The sequence below is a fragment of the Citrus sinensis genome, chromosome 4 (genome assembly GCF_022201045.2).
Source record: "Citrus sinensis cultivar Valencia sweet orange chromosome 4, DVS_A1.0, whole genome shotgun sequence".
Classification (NCBI taxonomy): domain Eukaryota; kingdom Viridiplantae; phylum Streptophyta; class Magnoliopsida; order Sapindales; family Rutaceae; genus Citrus; species Citrus sinensis.
In genome coordinates this window covers 28,751,985-28,769,737 of record NC_068559.1, presented here as the reverse complement: position 1 = coordinate 28,769,737, position 17,753 = coordinate 28,751,985, and the positions used below count along the sequence as shown (strand labels likewise).

Below are 17,753 nucleotides of genomic sequence, written 5' to 3'. Positions count from 1 at the left end.
TTTAATGACTTAAATTTAATGATTGCTTATTCAAGTTGGATTTTTATTTGTTTAATTTATTGTTAACGGTAGTTGTACAAAATTTACTCATTAATACTGTTGACGATACTTATATATTGATTAAAAGATGGAGTAAGGCATTGATACTAATATGATGATTTGCCTTTGACATAAATATTTTATGTTAGATTATTATATTTTTTATATTTATTTTAAAAGTTTTTTTTTTAGTATTTATGATTTTAAAAGAGTAAACTCTCAAAAAGTTTGTTACGAGTTTGGTAATTACTAAAACTCACAGTGGGTGGCTTTAAAGAAAAAAAGAGTAAAAACTCATTCATAATTTAATTTTTTTACAAGCATGGGTTTAATAATAGCAAACCCACAACGAACGATACCTATAAACATCCTTAGCCCTTTTTTCAAAACTGCAAGAGTAACCTTAATCAAAATTATCATTGAGGACAAACTCATTTGTGAGTTAAGTAAACCTCTCTTCTCCCAAGGTTACACAAGTATGATGGTCTACAACCTCAACTATGACAAAAATTGTTTTGTGACATGATGGTGCATTTTTAATTTTAGAGCATGAAGGTTCTTGCATGCAAAATTGAGTGAAAACTGAAAATTGTAAAATAAACGAAAAAGAGTTTCGTACACGATCAAAACAGAGAAAGGAAAAGTCAGAATAGTTTGCAATAAGCTCCTATTGGGTTTATTGAGAACAAAATAAAAAAAATAAAAAAAAAAGACATAAGGGCTGTTTTGGTATCACAACGTGTTATGAGAATTATCAAAAGGGGTGAGGACTATTTCAATTCATTAAATTCCTTCCAACACTCACTTAAAAGAAAATTAATTACTAAAAATTTAAAAGTTTAAAAATCTCAAATTATCTTTAGGAATCTTATTCTCTCTCTATCTTACAATTATATATTTTCTTTATTTTCACATCCCACAAACTAAACACTCAATTCCACTCTCTTTTAAATTTATTATTTTGCTTTTCATAGTATACCATGATCTATATTTCATGCTTTCTATATGTAAGAATTTTTTTTCCTTGATATTAGCTTTTATGTTTGGTAAAAATTAATTTCTAAATATTCATTAACTTTCATAATTGATAAAATTATTTATGTTCATCTTTAAATAGTGAGTTTTATTTAACTAAAAAAATGAATGAATTGACAAGAATTTGTGAAATTGAGAAGAGAAAGAAAAGAATTAGTTAATTAAGTAGTTGTTTTTCAAAAAAAAAATTTAGATATTAAAATTCTTAATTAAAAAGAAGATGTAGAGAGGAAATTGGTGATTTACAATATTTAAAATGTTTCTTTCCACAAAGTTCACAGCCCACTGCTTTACTTCTTGAATGGTCCCTCAAATATTATGCCTTAGTATTGTGAAATATGTTTGTAACAAATTATTGCATCCCTTCAGATTCGAGGGTGTTGCTTTACATGGGCTGCTTGATTTCTTCTCTAATATAATTTTAAAGCATGTTTTATCTGTTACACAAAAGGCAATGGCGGTCCAATTTTGAGTCCATATATTCCTCTGTATGTATTAAAAAGAACAACAAAGTGGAGAACAGTTGCATTTTCATTTACTCTAACACTAAAATACTACAAATACAATTTTCAAAATTCTTTTCAGCAAAAAACCATTTTATTCTTTATGTTTCTTTATAGCTAGCTTCTTTGCATTCACATAATTTAAGTGTTCTTTCCCCTTTATTAGGCTCTTGATGGGCTGTAGCACCAAATCAATTTGTCGGTTCACTGCTTGTAGGCTCAACAAACCAAGATCTTTGCTTTAAGATGAGTTCAACATCCAAGAAATGTTCATTCATCCTCTTCTCAAGGCTTTTTGTGGTCCAATGTCATGTAAAATAAAAAAATGGCTCTCGGTTTCTTGTGCAAATCATAAAGAACCTTGATATAGTCATAAATTTTATACAAATTATGTGACATAATTATATTTTATATAAATTAAGATAAATTATATGAATTATGAGATATTTTAATTCAATTAGTACATTAATATCATATTAATTTGTATAAAATAAATTTATACAAATTTGTAATTCTATCATTTTCATTAATTATGCATAAGAGTAATGTTTGTGAGTTAATTAATTTTTTAATAGGGAAATTATCATTGCACCACCTCTATTTTGCCTTATGTTCATCCAACTACCACAAAATTTTAACATATTTTCTACACCACATTTCTTTTTAAATTTGTATCAATTAGCCACTTTTGCACCAATACCGTTAAATAATTTAAACGAAATAACAATTTAACCCCTAAATAAATTTTAAAAAAATCATTTTATTTTATAAAAACTTATAAAAAAAAGAAAATTATTGTTTTAAAAAACACCCCTAAATTCAATAAAAAAATAAATCCCAAAATTAGAATTTTTATTTTTAATAAAAATCTAAATAAAAATTATAATTATAAAAATATTACAAAATTTTGGGATTTAATAAAATTCCCTAAATTATTAAAATTTTGGAATTTATTTTTTAATAAATAAATTCAGTTATTTTAATAAAATTTTACAAAATTATAATTATAATAAAAATAATTATTAAAATTTTACAAAATCTAAATTTAATAAAAATCAACTGAGCACCTCTATTTGGGATTTATTTTTTTATTAAACTTAGGGTATTTTTATAATAATAATTTTCTTATTTTTTAAAGTTTTTATAAAATAAAATAGTCTTTTAATTTATTTAGAGATAAAATTGTCATTTTGTTTAAATTATTTAATAGTGTTAGTGTAAAAGTGGCTAATTGATACAAATTTAAAAAGAAAAGTAGTATAAAAAATATGTTAAAATTTTGTAGTAGTTGGATGAATATAGGATAAAATAAAAGTGGAGTAATGATAATTTTCTTTTTTAATAAACTTTTTATGTGTACTCCTCCAAATTCGGTGGGGGGTAGCAGTGTCCTGTCGACGGCGACACAATGCCATGTTCTTGGTTCCTTGTCCCAAATAACCTGATTTAATATTAATACTTTAGTCCTTAATTAGTAGCAAAGCACATGATTCTAATTGTCAGAAATCATAAATCTTCATTAAACAACAGAAACCTTCAACATAATCATTAATCATTTTGTAACTGCAAAATAATATATATTTTATTTCTCTTTTCTTTGACGAATCCCCCAAACCCTTAATTACAATTGCTTCATTAATACATGCAAAAAACAGAGACTGTATGAAACTCAAAAGCTGAACCGCAAGACAAAAACTCAACCCAGAAAAGTGAAAAATTAACCCAAAGTGTTCTGAGGCCTATGTATTTTACGATTTGAAGATCAACAACTATGAACACAAAAAACAGATAACGGAAGCACTGCAAACACAAAAAGATGGAACCAATGCTTCAGAAGTCACCAAGTCACAACCTTGAAAATCCTTAAATTCCTAACATGAGATGATGGACTTTTCTTCCGAATCTGATGTTGAAGATTGCTTTGACACCCACCAAACTCTGAGACTTTTGTCCAGGCTTCCACTGTAAAGCAAGAACCCGCCGCCGACGGCGTTAGGTGAAGCTTGCAAACATTTTACGGGCCCTTCATGGCCAGTAATGGCCCCAACTCTACAAAGTTTACCAAAAGCCTCCCTCTTCCATATCCCGATACTCTTATCAGCCGATCCACTACACAAAAATTCACCCACCAAACATACACACAACACAGCCATTTCATGTGCTTTAGTCTCACACGCCAATTTCCACCTCACGATCTCAACATTCCCTTCCCATCCCATCACAAATCCATCTGATCCCCCACCGTAAACCCACTTGCCATCGTCAGAAACCACCACTGAGTTCAATGACACATCCTTATGACCTTCCAAAATTCCCTTCAATGAGTGACAGTGACTCTTGCCTAATTCTTTGCCCCAAGCCTTAATCTTCCCATCAGCGGAAGCTGAGTACACAATCCCTTTACTAGCAACAAGCCCATTTACGGCATCATCGTGAGCCTTAATTGACTCCAAGCACTTCAAATCAGCTACCCTCCACACTTTCAATGTCTTATCCCATGAACCTGAATAGATCAACCCATTATAAACCGTCAAACAAGATATACTATCAGCATGTTCAATCCATAATCTCTTATGATGCCTCCGAGTTTGCACATAATTACTCTGCTTCATAAACTTCCCCAAGTAATCCTTAGTTGTAGGCAAAGTATCAACAAGCCTAAACACATTCTCCGAGCTTCTTGACACCTTCCAAACCCTAATCCTACTATCTTGATGAGCCGTAAACACTTTGTTTCCCACCGTTACTACCGCTTTCACCGATCCGTCACCATGTCCAAACTTGGTAAACATCCTCAAATCAGGCTGCTGCCACACAATAATATCCTTTCCTTGAGACGCACTCAAAATAAATTCCCCACATAAAGCCAAAGAAGAAACCGACCCGACATGGCCAGAAAGAACAGCCAACGATCGGTGTGATTTGCATGGCATCTTGTAATCAACTTGTTTCAGCAACTCAAAACGGTGAGATCCTTGGGGGGTTTCTTCAGCCTCGCTGCTAGTAGTGCTAGTGCTCGTACTACTCCTGCTGTTGCTGCTCATGCTCATGCTTCTAGTAGATGATAATAGTGGCGTTGATAGTGTTAATGTTTCCTGCACGAGATGATCAGCAAGAGCACCCATATTGATGATGAATTGAATTTGAAATACAGGAATTAAAAGAAAATTTTGCTTGCAGGAGCGGAGACGGAGTTGATAAAAGAGGGGGGGCACGAATTTCTTGAGGGAAAAGGGCGAGAGAGTTTATTATTTTTTTAAATACTGCGTGGGGGATTGGTGTAACGGCTACTTTGAAAATATAATTTCACAAGTGTGTGATCTGTGATCATGTAAGGAACGTTTTACGTGGGGACCACTGTTTACTGGCTGTTTCTTTCTGTCATGGTGCTTCTTTTTTTTTTTTTTTAATATTTAGTGGAGTAAAGCTATTGCGGCAGCGTTTTACTGTTACACGACCAATGGATTGGTAGCTTTGTGCTCCGGCAGGTTCCCTCCCTCGAATTAAAATTCAATACTGAACTTAATTTTTAGTCAGTACTGAATTAATAGTAATGATTTGTGTTTTTATTTTTATTTTTTTTATTACCTTACAACCATTGATGCAATAGGCAGCAAAAAGTACTAAATATTTGTCCAATTCCCTCTGGATGAGCATTTATGATGGTTTGGTGTATTTTTAATAATAATAAATAATATATATATATATATATATATATATATATATATATATATATATATATATATATATATAATCATTCTCAAGTACGGATCCCTGTATTTTTTTTAATGCGAACATATTATTAAACCGTATGGTTTAAAGGAGTTAATTTTTTAATAAATTATAAAACCGTGTCATTTAAAAAAGTTAAAAACTAATGTTCTTAAATCCTACAGTTTTAAAGTATATCCGTATAAAAATAAAATAAGGGTAGCCGCACTAGAGAATATATAAATATATATATATATAATGAATTATGATTTCTAGGTTAATATATACATCCCTTTGCATAACAAACTCAATTTTAAGTCTCGTTTTTTTTTTCTTATCACATACTACTCATTTTATAACGGCAATCTCACAACATTTTTTTTGTTGCATTGACATTCATTTAAGATATATTGATGATTTAATTTTCTTATTATAGTAAAATCTCTATATAGCAAAACTAGTATAGAAATATTCTCTATATAGTCAAAAAAAATTTTGATCCTTATTTATGTCAGTTAAATAAGAATAAACTCTATATTTTAATAAGTTATAAATTTTCAAAATCTCATTTTAAGGAAATTGCCTCTATATATTAATAGTTATACATAGATAGCAAAAATATATATATATATAACATTAAAGGTTTAAGATATAATAAAATAATCAATCTCAAGTTATTTGACAACTGGGACAATAATTTTTTATTTAGACCTTTAAAATAACTTTGTGTATTCTCACCACTGTGGGGATATACGCACCAATTTTTAAAATTATGTATATCTCTTTTATCAATATCTACACATTGTATTGGAAATAATTCATTAATTGATTATTAATGTAGCACTTATTATATTATATCTACGCCTAATCGCCTCTATTAAGTTATAATTTTTTTATAATAACAAAATTAATTTGATTCGAATGTTATGAATACTGAGAGATGTTGCTATATAGTTAGTTTGACAACCTTGGATTTGAGTGGACAATTTGGATCAAATTAAAACTATATTAACTAAAATTGGTTAGTGTGAGTGGTTCGACACTCTCACTCCTTAAGAGAGGTCAGAAGTTCAATCCACGCTCTCGTATAGAGTCACCACTTTGACCAATATTTTACCCCTTACGGGTCGACCCGGTGCGAACAAGGATTAGTCTGAGTTATGGTACGAGCTTAAAGATACCTCCCACAGTTGAGGCTCACTCAGGACTCCCTCGTGATTTAGAAAAAAAAAATTAAAACTATATTCGGCCATTTTCTTTTTATTGCCGAAAACAAGTTACCACGGTGGACTCTTCAGATTAAGCACTTTTTACACAAACTATCAATCGGACAAAATCGATAGTGCGCTTAGTACGGAACATAAGACTTCGGACATTCTTCCTCAAAGGTTCTGGCGCACCAAATCTTTGTCTCTGCTATCAAAAAGTGCTCTGTCAGAACATTTTTGTTCGTTTATAATCCACCATTATCTCCACAAACGAAGTTTTTTTTTTTTTTTTTTAAGGCTGCTATATCCAATTTGTTAGTTGAAAGAATAATCTCAACCAAAAAAAGGTTTTAGAAACACGTTATTGGACGTTAGACTGATTTCTTTCTTTTTTTTAAAAATGTGCCACCTAAATCTTACAACTAGCTTTGATAATTGACCTCCATTAGAAAGGATAAAATTTATTGATATTGTTTTTAGTACCAATTTGTTAATAGTTCTTCAATAGACTGAAGTGTTCGGTTAAGATAAGAACAAAAGAACATTAATTAATTAAAACAAGTTGATAGAAGAATATGTCTCCGATGATTAGAAAATTTATTTAGTTAATTATTAAGGATTAAAAGGTTATTGAAATAAAGGTACTTGTTACCTTACATAATAATGTAAGGTATGCAGCTGTCCTGCAATCGAACGATTGTAAAAATATAAAATAATGACAATTCTTATCTTACATGCATGTAAGATAGAGAGATCCTAAAATAATAGAATTCAATATTTTCCAGTGTTTTCATAGTTGTTGGATTTTCATCAAACGGTTACGGGATAATTATATGCCTTACATTATTATGTATAATAATGTAACATGCTTCTAAAATAAAACAATCTTGTCTTTTCAACCATACATGTGTGCAATGTACCAAAACTGTATTGTTTGTATACAAGTATGCAGTTGAGTTAGGAAACTGCAAAAAATATATTTGTTTAACATACACTAATTGATTTGATTTAATGATAATCCGTCACTTGTCACGATATCAAATTTACTTTATGACGCCTTAACTGTATATGGACACCTTGGTGATTAGAGTTGCATTATTAATGAACTATTATATTTATTTAGTTTAGTTAACCTATAACCTGTGTATATATAACAATATATTAATCTTGTAGTACATATTGTGCTACTCCATCTTTTTTTTTTTTTTTGGTTTAAACCATCCGATTTCCGGCGATCGCATTGGGCCCCGACTAATTCGGATTCGGGGTGTAGTCACAATTAAGGCTCTTTACCCATCCCAAATGGTGTGTTTAGTGAGGATCGAACCCGAGAGCTCTTCCCACTTACCCAGCCTGCGCCGCCAACTGAGCCACAACCGTTTGGTTTGTGCTACTCCATCTTTAACCCGAGTGGTGGCTTAAAGTTCCCTTATGGGGACATGTATCGTCCCAAAATAAAATTTGGTTAGTGGTAGACATCTTTCATACTATAAACTCTCACACTGATTTGTATTATATCTCTTTAGTTTGAACATTTATGAGTACAGAATTTTTATTTTTTTTTTAAAAAAAATTGAATGCTATACTTCCTTTAGTTTTCTTCTACAAGTGTGAGTAAAGATGGCCGACGGGCCGGACGGCACATGGTACGACACGTGTCCGTATAGAATGGCACGACACGTGTACGTTTCGGTGGGGCACGCGGCACGACACGACACCGACGTGGGCTGAGCCGGGCTTAAAATTTTAGATACCCAGGCCTTAAAAGCACGACATGAGAAAACGCTAGCAATAAGCATGTTTTATTTTTTAATAAAAATAAACTTACAATTTTATGATTTTATAGATAATTTGAAATTGAATCTTTTAATATATTTTATTAGTGCAAGTTTTCTGAATTTATTTAATTCTTACTTTAAAAAAACAATAATTGATTTATATTTATAATTTATTAAATAATTAATTAAATATCATGATTTATAAATATGTGTGTAACATTATAATGAACTATAATCTATAACTCTGTGCAAGTCTTAGTTAACAATTAAGTTAACTCTTAAGAAAAATTCATTGTTGTTGTTAAGTATTACAAAAAAATTATAATACCATACGATCAAACTTAATAATTAACTTTATATTCTCTTACTATTATTAGTTTATTATTATTGAATATGGACTTAGGTTTTGAGTTTTTGATTTTATTAAATTTGAATAAAAGCATATGGACCCAAAAAAGAACATAAGTTTGAGAAATAAACCAACAACTTGACATGCACTCTTAAAAAAAATAAATAAATTTATCGGGCTTTTTTCTTAGTTACGGCACGACACGTGTACCGAGCTGGGCCTAAGGAAAAAAAAAAAAACAGCACAAAACACATAATGAGTACGGTACGGTATAAGCACGAGTATGTACGAGCCTTCCTTATTGCCCATCTCTAAATGTGAGTAGTTGGATTTGGTAGATACTTTATTAATTTACAAGTTATGCATTCATGAAAGTTTGACACAAGCTCAATATGAAAGAACCCATCTGGGAAAATCCAAAATTATTAGGTCAATCAGTAATCTATCTACTTCAAAGTACATAATAAAAGATGGGCATGGGGAAATTCTACACTTTCATATCAACTGTCATGACTTGAAGGAAGCTCCAAATCTTTTACTCAAAAGTTCACCAGCAAATACTGATGAAATCCATAGTTTTGTATGGTCGGGAGTTGGGTCTTGTCCCTTCTGTGAGATGGACACGTGTTGTGTCGAGCCATGTCATGATTTATATGTAACCAACAATTATCCATATGATGCAAAGTAAGTCAACTGGAAAAAATTTGGCACCTGCATGCAGCATGTTTCAATCTTCACCTTTCATTGCTGGCTGATATGACTGATCTGTGTATTTTAAACTCTTCTCCACCCAAGTGCTATTATAGCTATTATACGCAATCAATCCTTAATACCGATTAATCAAACATGATGCTCTATAAAAGATGAAGGATTATAATACTTAATCTATACTAATTGAGTTTCTTGCGTATTATATAATCTGACTGGTATCAACTGCATATAGAAGAAAAATATCAACTGTCTAAGGAGGTTGTCTTAACTCAAGAATCAATAAAGTGACAATTGAAAGATACTGTTGAAATGTACTGGCACATTCTTCATGACCATGCACCTTCCTGCGTATTTGGAGTTCCAAACATCTCCTTCCTTAGCACTGATGCCACTTCCAACGATCACCCCTACTCTACAACATCCATTAACAAGACCCTTAACATGACTACTCCAACCCAAGTCAACACCATCGTCCTAAAGAACTCCTCAGCCCTCCACATCCTCCAATGTCGCAAAATCCCCCAATAATAGCGTTATAACCAAAGCAATGAAGCATCATGCTCTAAACACTTCTCTCTCATTTCTTCCCCAAAAATTCTCAGATTCTCTCATTATCCCCTCCTCACAAAATACAGCCATCAAAACACAATAACTAATAGCACTCCATACTTCTACTGCACGGCACTGTCTGTGGAGTCTGGACTCAAATAATAGTGGGTGACACTGTCACACACTCACAGAGCATTGTCAGCAGGTCTGCTTAATCCACAACTTCAACATTATCTACAGCAAGTTACAGAATTATGTCATGTGCCCGGTTGCTCAGTAGCTGCTCACTAAATCATTTCTGCTGCTGTGAGGGCCTCGTCCCTCAAGAATCATCCATATGGCTTGCTGTATAATTTTGATGAAATCCACTGTATCTATGCTGATACGAACATAAGGTATGCTCATAATTGATTGCCCAGATTGCTCATGCTGTAATGATGAGTTCATGGAACTTAAATGGTGAAGTTGGTCAAACTACACAACAGGGGAACAATGCCAAGATACAGTTCAAGTTGCCACCTTAAAAATACACAGGCAGCGTCATATAGTTCTCATTGATTGATTTTCTTATTCACTAGCACCCAGAGTAACCAATTGTTCCTTTCCAGCAAATGAATGAAATCACCTTACAATTGCACTCGAAGAGAACTGAAGCACTTCATGAACTCAAATAAAAACGCAACAAAGAGTTTAATTATTCAGCAAATGACACATCCTTTATTCCATAGATTAAAGCATTTACAAAGGTTTCACTGAACTCGGTTAAAACTATACAGGGAAAGAGATGAAAATGAACAATACAACACAAATGCAGATACAAAACTTGTTTGTAGACATGCAACTAGCTAGAAGGTCAATATTACAATAAAAACGCATCAGTCTGAAATTTCCTTCAACGAGGCTGATGAATGCGCCGTATGGGGGTGACTTTTGGGCCCATCACACACTTATTAGCCAGCTTCTTCCCACAATACTTGGCAGATCCCACTGGAGACTTCGGCCCTCGCTCCTTCAAAGGTTTTGATAAATTCAAGTTCTTTAACAAAGCCTTTGCATCCACTCCATTCCCAGTGCCTGTAATCGCAATCACAAAACAAAATAATTACAATTTCTTTCTTTTCTTTAAAGAGGATTTTTTGTTGTAATCAGAATTTACAAACCATCGAGAAGCACTCTTCCTTTCTCGAAATCTGATAAATTTTTTTCTTTAGATTCTACAGACAGATCAGCGCCGACAATATCAGGAAACTCATCCAAATCCGAGTAATCGTAGTCGTCGAAACTGCTGGTAAAATCATCTTCTTGATGCTGACTCAGCCAGTAATCACGGAACAGCGGCGAAGTCTTCACAAGGTCCCACCATTCCGGCGAAAAATCCTCCACTTCACCAAACGCAGCGTTCGGTATAAATATCGGCGCATTCGGATTCAATCGTGACCTTCGATCATCCACCATCGCCATCGCTTCTCAAAACTCTATAACCGATCACAGCAAATCACGAACGAGTCATACGCAATGTAGTAAACAAAAAAGAAAAATGATCATAGCCCTCCGATCTAGAAAGTTCGACTCACCGTGGTCGTTGATTCTTCTGTTCAGTTCAGTCACGAACAGTCCACCGTGCAAGTTGCACTGTAAATAGAGTAGAAATCTAAAGATGTCTTATATAGAGGGATAACGCTGGGCAAGCCGGTGACTCAACCGACACGTGTGCAGTTGGGTTAATGATTTCGTATTGGTGATTTGGACGGTTGACAGGAAAGATGGTGATCGGACGGTTAGCATGAAGTGATGGTGGAGATATTTTCGATATCTCATTTTCTTTATTGACAATCTTAAGGAGTCGGGAAAGTTCATCTAGTGGAAATGGCGCTTATTTTCTGCTAAGGTTGGGCCACTAATATCGTTGCAACGTAAGGTATGTCCGGGAGATATGGGCCGAGCACAACGAGCACATGGCCCATGCAATTTTAACAATGTCAAATTTTAAATACGGAGAGTAGAGCTGGCGCGCTTTTGCCCTCTTTTTTAACTCTCCCCCTTCAACCAAAAAAAAAAAAACCCTAGTATTTGAATTTGATAAACTTTCGAAAATGATTGAAATCGAAATGGAGAATCACAGCAAGAGGCTTGTTGTGTCTCCGGAGAACGAGGAATTGGCAATGTACATGTTGCAGAAGAGGCAAGAAATGGCGGAGACGCCGAAAGGTTTATCGGAGAACATCGACATGACTCTGTCCAAGGCTTATAACAACATTTGCGATGCAAAGAATCCAATCAAGACTCTGAAAGATTTGTCTCAAGTCAAGTACGTGCAATGTAATCCGCTTGCAGTTGCGTTGTTTTTCTTTTGAATTTTACCAATATTGTCAATACATCTATCTTCTAAATTACAGGGGTGTGGGGAAGTGGATTCTCAAGTTAATGCAAGAGTTCTTTGAGACCGATTCTGGTGGTTCTGAACCCGAAGACTTGACCGCCAAAAGTAATCTAGTCATGCTTTGGTGTAGGAATTCATAAGGAAAAATTATTGGTGTTCTAATTTATTTCTTACCTTTAATCATTCAGGTAAGAAAAGCAAAGCAGTGAAAACTAAAGGAACCAAACGGTATATGCCACAAAGGAATTCTGTGGCATATGCACTGTTGATTACTTTGTACAGGTAAAACAAATGCCTCTTTTGCTTGGTAAGCAATTTTTGCATGAAGTGACCAAGTGTGATGAGCTATGAACTGAATGAATATACTTATTAGGGGAACTACAAATGGGAATGAATTTATGCGTAAACAGGACCTTATTGATGCAGCTGAAGCAAGTGGCCTTTCTCACACGCCAATTATGTATGTTAATTGATTTTATTTTTCAGTTTGCTCTGTATAACCTATAGTGAAACTGGATTTCTGTTGAAGGTTTTTTAAGTCTTCTGTTTATGTTTTGTTAGGCCAGAGAAAGGAAAAGGTAAACCTCGTCAATTTGGAAGTTCTCCAAGGGACTGGTATAGTGGTTGGAGCTGCATGAAAACTTTGATAACTAAAGGATTAGTTGTGAAATCAAGTTGCCCAGCCAAGTAAGTTTTATTTAGTTTTATCCTTTTGCGGTGCCTACCTTTTACTGGAATTGGGTAGATTTTGAATTACTGCAGTATACAGGGGGTTCACTCTGACGCTGGAAAGGAAATATCATTTCACTTTTCTAGACTTGATTTAAAAAGATGACATTTCGAATTCAAGCATATTGTTGTACTATTACAGACAACCTGTACTTTTTCAGGTACATGCTGACTCCGGGAGGGCGAGAAGCAGCACGGGAATGCCTTAGCAGATCTGGTTTTGCAGATTCTATCGAGAACGTGGTCAATGGAAAGGATTCTGATAAGAACGAACGCAGTGAACTGGATTTGGTGCTCACTCATCCTGATTCAAATGGAGAAGTGACAGAGTGTTTTGTGCCTTTGAGTAGGAAGGAGAAATCAACTGATGTTCCTTTTGAATCTCTTGAAAGGGTTTGACTTCAGCTTGCTGTTACAGTTATCCACGCCTTAGATTACATATTTCCTGGCTGTACAACGATAACTACCATCGCATTGTCCTTATCATCTACGAATCTCACCCCTCCTGGTTTATAAGGAAAAGCCTTTGGTCATAGTTACTCTTTTAACTGCAGAATGAAGATTTTGGTCTCTGATAAACATTTTATAATTCAAGGTTTCTGAAAAGTCATTTTAATCCAATTCAGGCAGTATATTTCATGGACGCCACTACTTTTAAACTAATGGTTATGGCTTTTGCAATCTGCACCATATGTAAATATATGTTTATTCCTTTCTTTTAGGCTTCTTGTAGTTTTAAAGGCAACCCCTCTTCCCCACTTCTCTGACTTCCTTTTTGTTGGGTAATATACTTCGTCTTCTGATTTGAATTTCCCCATCTTCAGTTCACGCGGATGGGATATTCCAAGGAACAGGTTCTTCAGGCGTTTGGTGAAGTTTCAGAAACCTCCCAACACAAGGAGATCTCGTCTCTCTGGCCTGCTGTTTTATGTCGTCTTCGAGAAGACGAAGTCTATGCTCTGCACTTAGAGCTGCACAGTGTAAGAGAGGATTACAATGCAGCATCAAGAACTTGCATTTCTACAAATGGTAGTGAATAAAATTGAAGTTAGCATTTCCTCTTATTTGTCTGGACATTCTTCTTTAAATGAGCCTCTTGGTAAACACTCAGGTCGAGTAGATCTTGAAGGAAGTTGGAGTAATCAGAAGGGTTCTGGTTCTGGTGGTGAGAATGTGCCGCACTTCTCTAATGGCTCCACACCAAGCTTGTTTACCTTGAAAGCTTGCTCATCATCTGTAAGTGAGCCTTACAGAATTTGAATGGATGTCATACTACTCTGTTCAATGAAAATATATTGCATTTGACTTAGCATATATAATTACCTAAATTTAGACACCTTGATTTGATATCGGTGCAGAATTTTGGTACTTGTATTATTCAAGTAGCACTCAACAATATGAACATGGAAAAATTGCTTAATGTCTGATACTTGTGTGCATGCTTTATTGAATGCTATAAACCAATGTTTGCTTAAATTCAAAATTCCCCTTCTTGGCTATATGTTTGAACTATTCCGTTGAACTTGAGAAGCTATGTATCTCTAGAAAGTCACAATTCTTTTAGCCCCATTACTTGAGATTGATGTGTAGTTCAGTTTAGTTGAGTTTATGTAAAGAATCTAATCATTTGATTTTATAAATAACTTTATATATTATATAAAATTGCTCATAATCCTACTAAATTGGTTTAGGATTATGATGCAAAATGGTCAAGGTCAGATGATCTGAAAACAAGAGTGAATCTTTTAAGTGTACCACCTCTAAGCTTTGGGGAGAGATTTGAGGATGCATATGAGGTAGTCTTAATATTAGATGATCGGGAGCAATTTGCTGTTCAAGGGTTAGTAAAGTCAGATTCTTTTCCAGCTTGGTTTTTTTCCTTGGTGTTCATCATGTATTGTTACTTTGGTTAGTGCAATATATTTTCTGGCTTTTAGGTCCCGTTCCAGGAGAATTATTGAAAATGTCTGCTCTCAGTTCAAGATCCAAATGGAGGTGAGTTCTTAAGAGTCTTCTGTATTTATTCATAGTTTTATTGCATAATAATGGGATATTGGCATTTGATTTTCAGATGTGATTGCTGAACATATTTATCTGAAAACTTTGAAGTGACATTAAAGTATTCGTTATTTAAGTACTTGCCCTTTGATCCAGTGGATTGCTTTGATCATTTGACAATTAGAGATAATGTGAAATGATATTGTATTCTTCAGAGGGTGATTGCAGGCAGTATCCTTGTTCTGGCTTAAGCCTCATGGTTTGGCCTTTCTTGAGTGTTCTGTATGCAGGGTTGGCCTTCCTTGAGGGTGCTGTATGCATCTTGATGATGTCAGAGGAAGGTGTATCTGAATTTAGTGGTATAACAGTCCAGAGATTGTAAGAGGAGGGTGAATCTGAATTTAGTGGAGTATATACTTTCTGAAAGCTATAACAGTCCAGAGATCGTGATTGGCTTGTAGACACTTTGATACTGGAGAGATAATCTGTATATGATCTGCTTATTGTAATTATACGCCTCATTATGTCAGCCTGGGCCTTATCTTGATTTTTTTTCAACTGCTTTAGGAATTCTGAATTTTATATTTTTCTTCAGCCATCCACTTGATATAATTGATGCTCGTCTAAGGAATTACCATACGACAGGTTCGGCGTTTACCAGTAGGTGATGGAATCTGGATAGCCCGCCACAGACAAACTCAGAGTGAATATGTTCTAGATTTTATTGTCGAGAGGAAGAAAGTTGATGATTTACGCTCTTCAATCAGGGACAATCGCTATAGGGATCAAAAACTCAGGCTTGTGGTATTCGCTAATATTCAAATAACTCAATTATTTGTTTCATTAGCAACACTTCTTACTTGCTTAGATAATGTATTCGTTGGTTTAGTTTCCTAGCTGAAGAATTCTTTTAATCTTCTTCCCTCTCTATATGACTTAGATAGACTGATGGTAATGGTGCAAATTTGTTATCATAACTCATCTTCAGCTTATAGATGTGATTTGGAATATGTAATTGGACGTTTTTCTTTCTTTACCCTGCATGTTGTAAGAGATGCGGACTTAAAAAGCTGATATATCTTGTGGAAGGTGACCCAAATTCTTCTGAAGCTGCTGAGAGTATCAAAACAGCGTAAGCATTTCTTCATCAAAATTTTGATGCCAAAAGCTTGTCATGTTTCGGTACCAGTAATTAAGTCAAAAGATTTTATGTATCATGTGAACAATGTTGATTAATTTATGCAATATATAGTCGCTTTATATAATCATAATTTCTGACTTAGACGCCTTTTCCTGATATCAGAGTCAAGACTTCCAAAATTCTGTTCCCTTCCATCCTCCTTACAGATAGAATTCAGGCAATCGGAATTCTTCTACTTAATATGAATCCAATCCTGTATGGATTTGTCTAACTGTGGAATATGCAAAAGCTACTGAGAAATACAACCACATTTTGATTTTTGAAGATTTTCATAGAGTACACTCTTGCATTGGGTTGCACCTCATTGAGTTCATTATTAGTTCTAAATCATGTTGTTACCTACTTTTTTGTTGCAATTAGCTGAAGTTATTCAATGCGTACTGGTTCATTCTTTTCAGTAATATGTTTGAGGCAAATGGTGCCAACTATTTTCAGTCCAATTGTGGGTGTTCTCTCAGCCTTAAGTTTATATTTCATTGTTCAATTTTTGGCCTTCATCTCTTTTTTCAGTCTCATTGTTCAGCTTCATACTTTTGATATTAGGCGCATGCAACTTCAATTGCGATAATCATATCCTATGCAGTTGTTTTACGACAGAGATTCTGGAGGGATTTGATGTACAGAGAACTAGTGGTTTAGCCGATACATTGAGGAAGTACGGTTATATTACTCAAGCGATAACTGAATATTATAAAGTAGAGCTGCCTGAGGACCAGCTTAAATGCGCTGCAGTCTGTCCTCCTTTCGATGAATTTCTCAAAAGGTGCCAAGATCTGGATAAAATGACCGTCAGTGATGTATTTGCAGTTCAGCTTATGCAGGTAATGGTTATTCTTGTAAGAAGGATTGACAATCCCATTAATGATGCTGTATTCATTGTCATTAAGGTAAATTTACTATTTGAAAAACTCTATAAAAGTGAACATGAATATTGTTGTTTTCTGGAGAAATGGATGTTTATTGCATGTGTGGCCCTTAGGTTAATAATTTGTTGGTTAATTTTTGCTACTTAATGATTGCAGGTGCCACAGGTAACAGAGGAGATTGCCATTACTGTTTTGGATTTGTACCCTACACTTCTATCTCTTGCTCATGCTTACTCCATTCTTGTGAGTCATTGTGTCTGTAGTTTATCGTATCAGTTTTGGTTATTATTTTTGTTCAATTTTCATGTGATGATCAAGATAACCACCACACAGAATCCTTTTATCTATTTGCTGATTATTTTCTTTTTTTGCTTTGTTACTGATTTCTGTCTAAAAAGGAAGGTGATGTTTGCGCGCAAGAGGAGATGCTTTGGAAGCAGAGTAACAATGCAGTCAGTGCAAGTGCTAGTAGAAATATTTTCCAACTAGTTTGGGGCAAGTGACTATCGCTGAGACCAAAATAGTGGTAAATTGTATGCAATATGGTGCTTGATCTTTGTGGAATCAAAAGTATCCTTTATCATCTGTAAGATTGTCTCATGTTATGTCTTACATTGTAAATAAGATAGTGAAGTTGCATATTCACTCCAGCAAAGCATTTGACATCATAAACGGACTCTGTTTCATAAAAATCAC

The 17,753-nt window shown here is 34.1% G+C and overlaps 3 protein-coding genes across 5 annotated transcripts; 1 reads left to right on the top strand and 2 right to left on the bottom strand.

Annotated features, from left to right (window-relative positions):
- Nucleotides 1-3,129: 3,129 nt before the first annotated feature.
- Nucleotides 3,130-5,191, bottom strand: LOC102612186 (protein JINGUBANG). The gene has a single exon (XM_006483621.4). It carries the CDS (start codon nucleotides 4,700-4,702, stop codon nucleotides 3,449-3,451), a length of 1,254 nt encoding a protein of 417 aa, XP_006483684.1. The 5' UTR covers nucleotides 4,703-5,191; the 3' UTR covers nucleotides 3,130-3,448.
- Nucleotides 5,192-10,572: 5,381 nt separating this feature from the next.
- LOC102618927 (polyadenylate-binding protein-interacting protein 2) lies at nucleotides 10,573-11,588 on the bottom strand. Its single transcript, XM_006482908.4, has 3 exons — nucleotides 11,458-11,588; nucleotides 11,044-11,358; nucleotides 10,573-10,957 (listed from the first exon to the last, which is right to left on the bottom strand). The coding sequence occupies exons 2-3, from the start codon at nucleotides 11,342-11,344 to the stop codon at nucleotides 10,776-10,778; spliced, it is 483 nt and encodes a 160-aa protein (XP_006482971.1). The 5' UTR covers nucleotides 11,345-11,358; nucleotides 11,458-11,588; the 3' UTR covers nucleotides 10,573-10,775.
- Nucleotides 11,589-11,739: 151 nt separating this feature from the next.
- Nucleotides 11,740-17,752, top strand: LOC102619228 (crossover junction endonuclease MUS81). Of its 3 annotated transcripts, XM_006482909.4 has the most exons (15): nucleotides 11,740-12,191; nucleotides 12,280-12,368; nucleotides 12,452-12,545; nucleotides 12,637-12,723; nucleotides 12,825-12,950; nucleotides 13,154-13,385; nucleotides 13,817-14,021; nucleotides 14,104-14,228; nucleotides 14,684-14,832; nucleotides 14,930-14,987; nucleotides 15,636-15,794; nucleotides 16,043-16,122; nucleotides 16,775-17,012; nucleotides 17,214-17,300; nucleotides 17,456-17,752. In XM_006482909.4, the coding sequence occupies exons 1-15, from the start codon at nucleotides 11,977-11,979 to the stop codon at nucleotides 17,558-17,560; spliced, it is 2,049 nt and encodes a 682-aa protein (XP_006482972.1). In that variant the 5' UTR covers nucleotides 11,740-11,976; the 3' UTR covers nucleotides 17,561-17,752. The 3 variants fall into 3 exon arrangements, with proteins under 3 accessions (XP_006482972.1, XP_006482973.1, XP_052295947.1); XM_006482910.4 differs by lacking the exons at nucleotides 17,214-17,300; nucleotides 17,456-17,752 and having other exon boundaries at nucleotides 16,735-16,917; XM_052439987.1 differs by lacking the exons at nucleotides 16,775-17,012; nucleotides 17,214-17,300; nucleotides 17,456-17,752 and adding an exon at nucleotides 16,294-16,728.
- Nucleotide 17,753: the final 1 nt, after the last annotated feature.

Excerpts from the sequence above, each read along its gene's own strand:
- LOC102612186 (XM_006483621.4), bottom strand. The coding sequence starts at position 4,702 with ATGGGTGCTCTTGCTGATCATCTCGTGCAGGAAACATTAACACTATCA.
- LOC102618927 (XM_006482908.4), bottom strand. The coding sequence starts at position 11,344 with ATGGCGATGGTGGATGATCGAAGGTCACGATTGAATCCGAATGCGCCG. Across the intron at positions 10,958-11,043 it reads AGGAAGAGTGCTTCTCGATG|GCACTGGGAATGGAGTGGAT; the intron begins GTTTGTAAATTC and ends TTGCGATTACAG.
- LOC102619228 (XM_006482909.4), top strand. The coding sequence starts at position 11,977 with ATGATTGAAATCGAAATGGAGAATCACAGCAAGAGGCTTGTTGTGTCT. Across the intron at positions 12,369-12,451 it reads CGAAGACTTGACCGCCAAAA|GTAAGAAAAGCAAAGCAGTG; the intron begins GTAATCTAGTCA and ends TTAATCATTCAG. Across the intron at positions 12,546-12,636 it reads CTGTTGATTACTTTGTACAG|GGGAACTACAAATGGGAATG; the intron begins GTAAAACAAATG and ends TATACTTATTAG.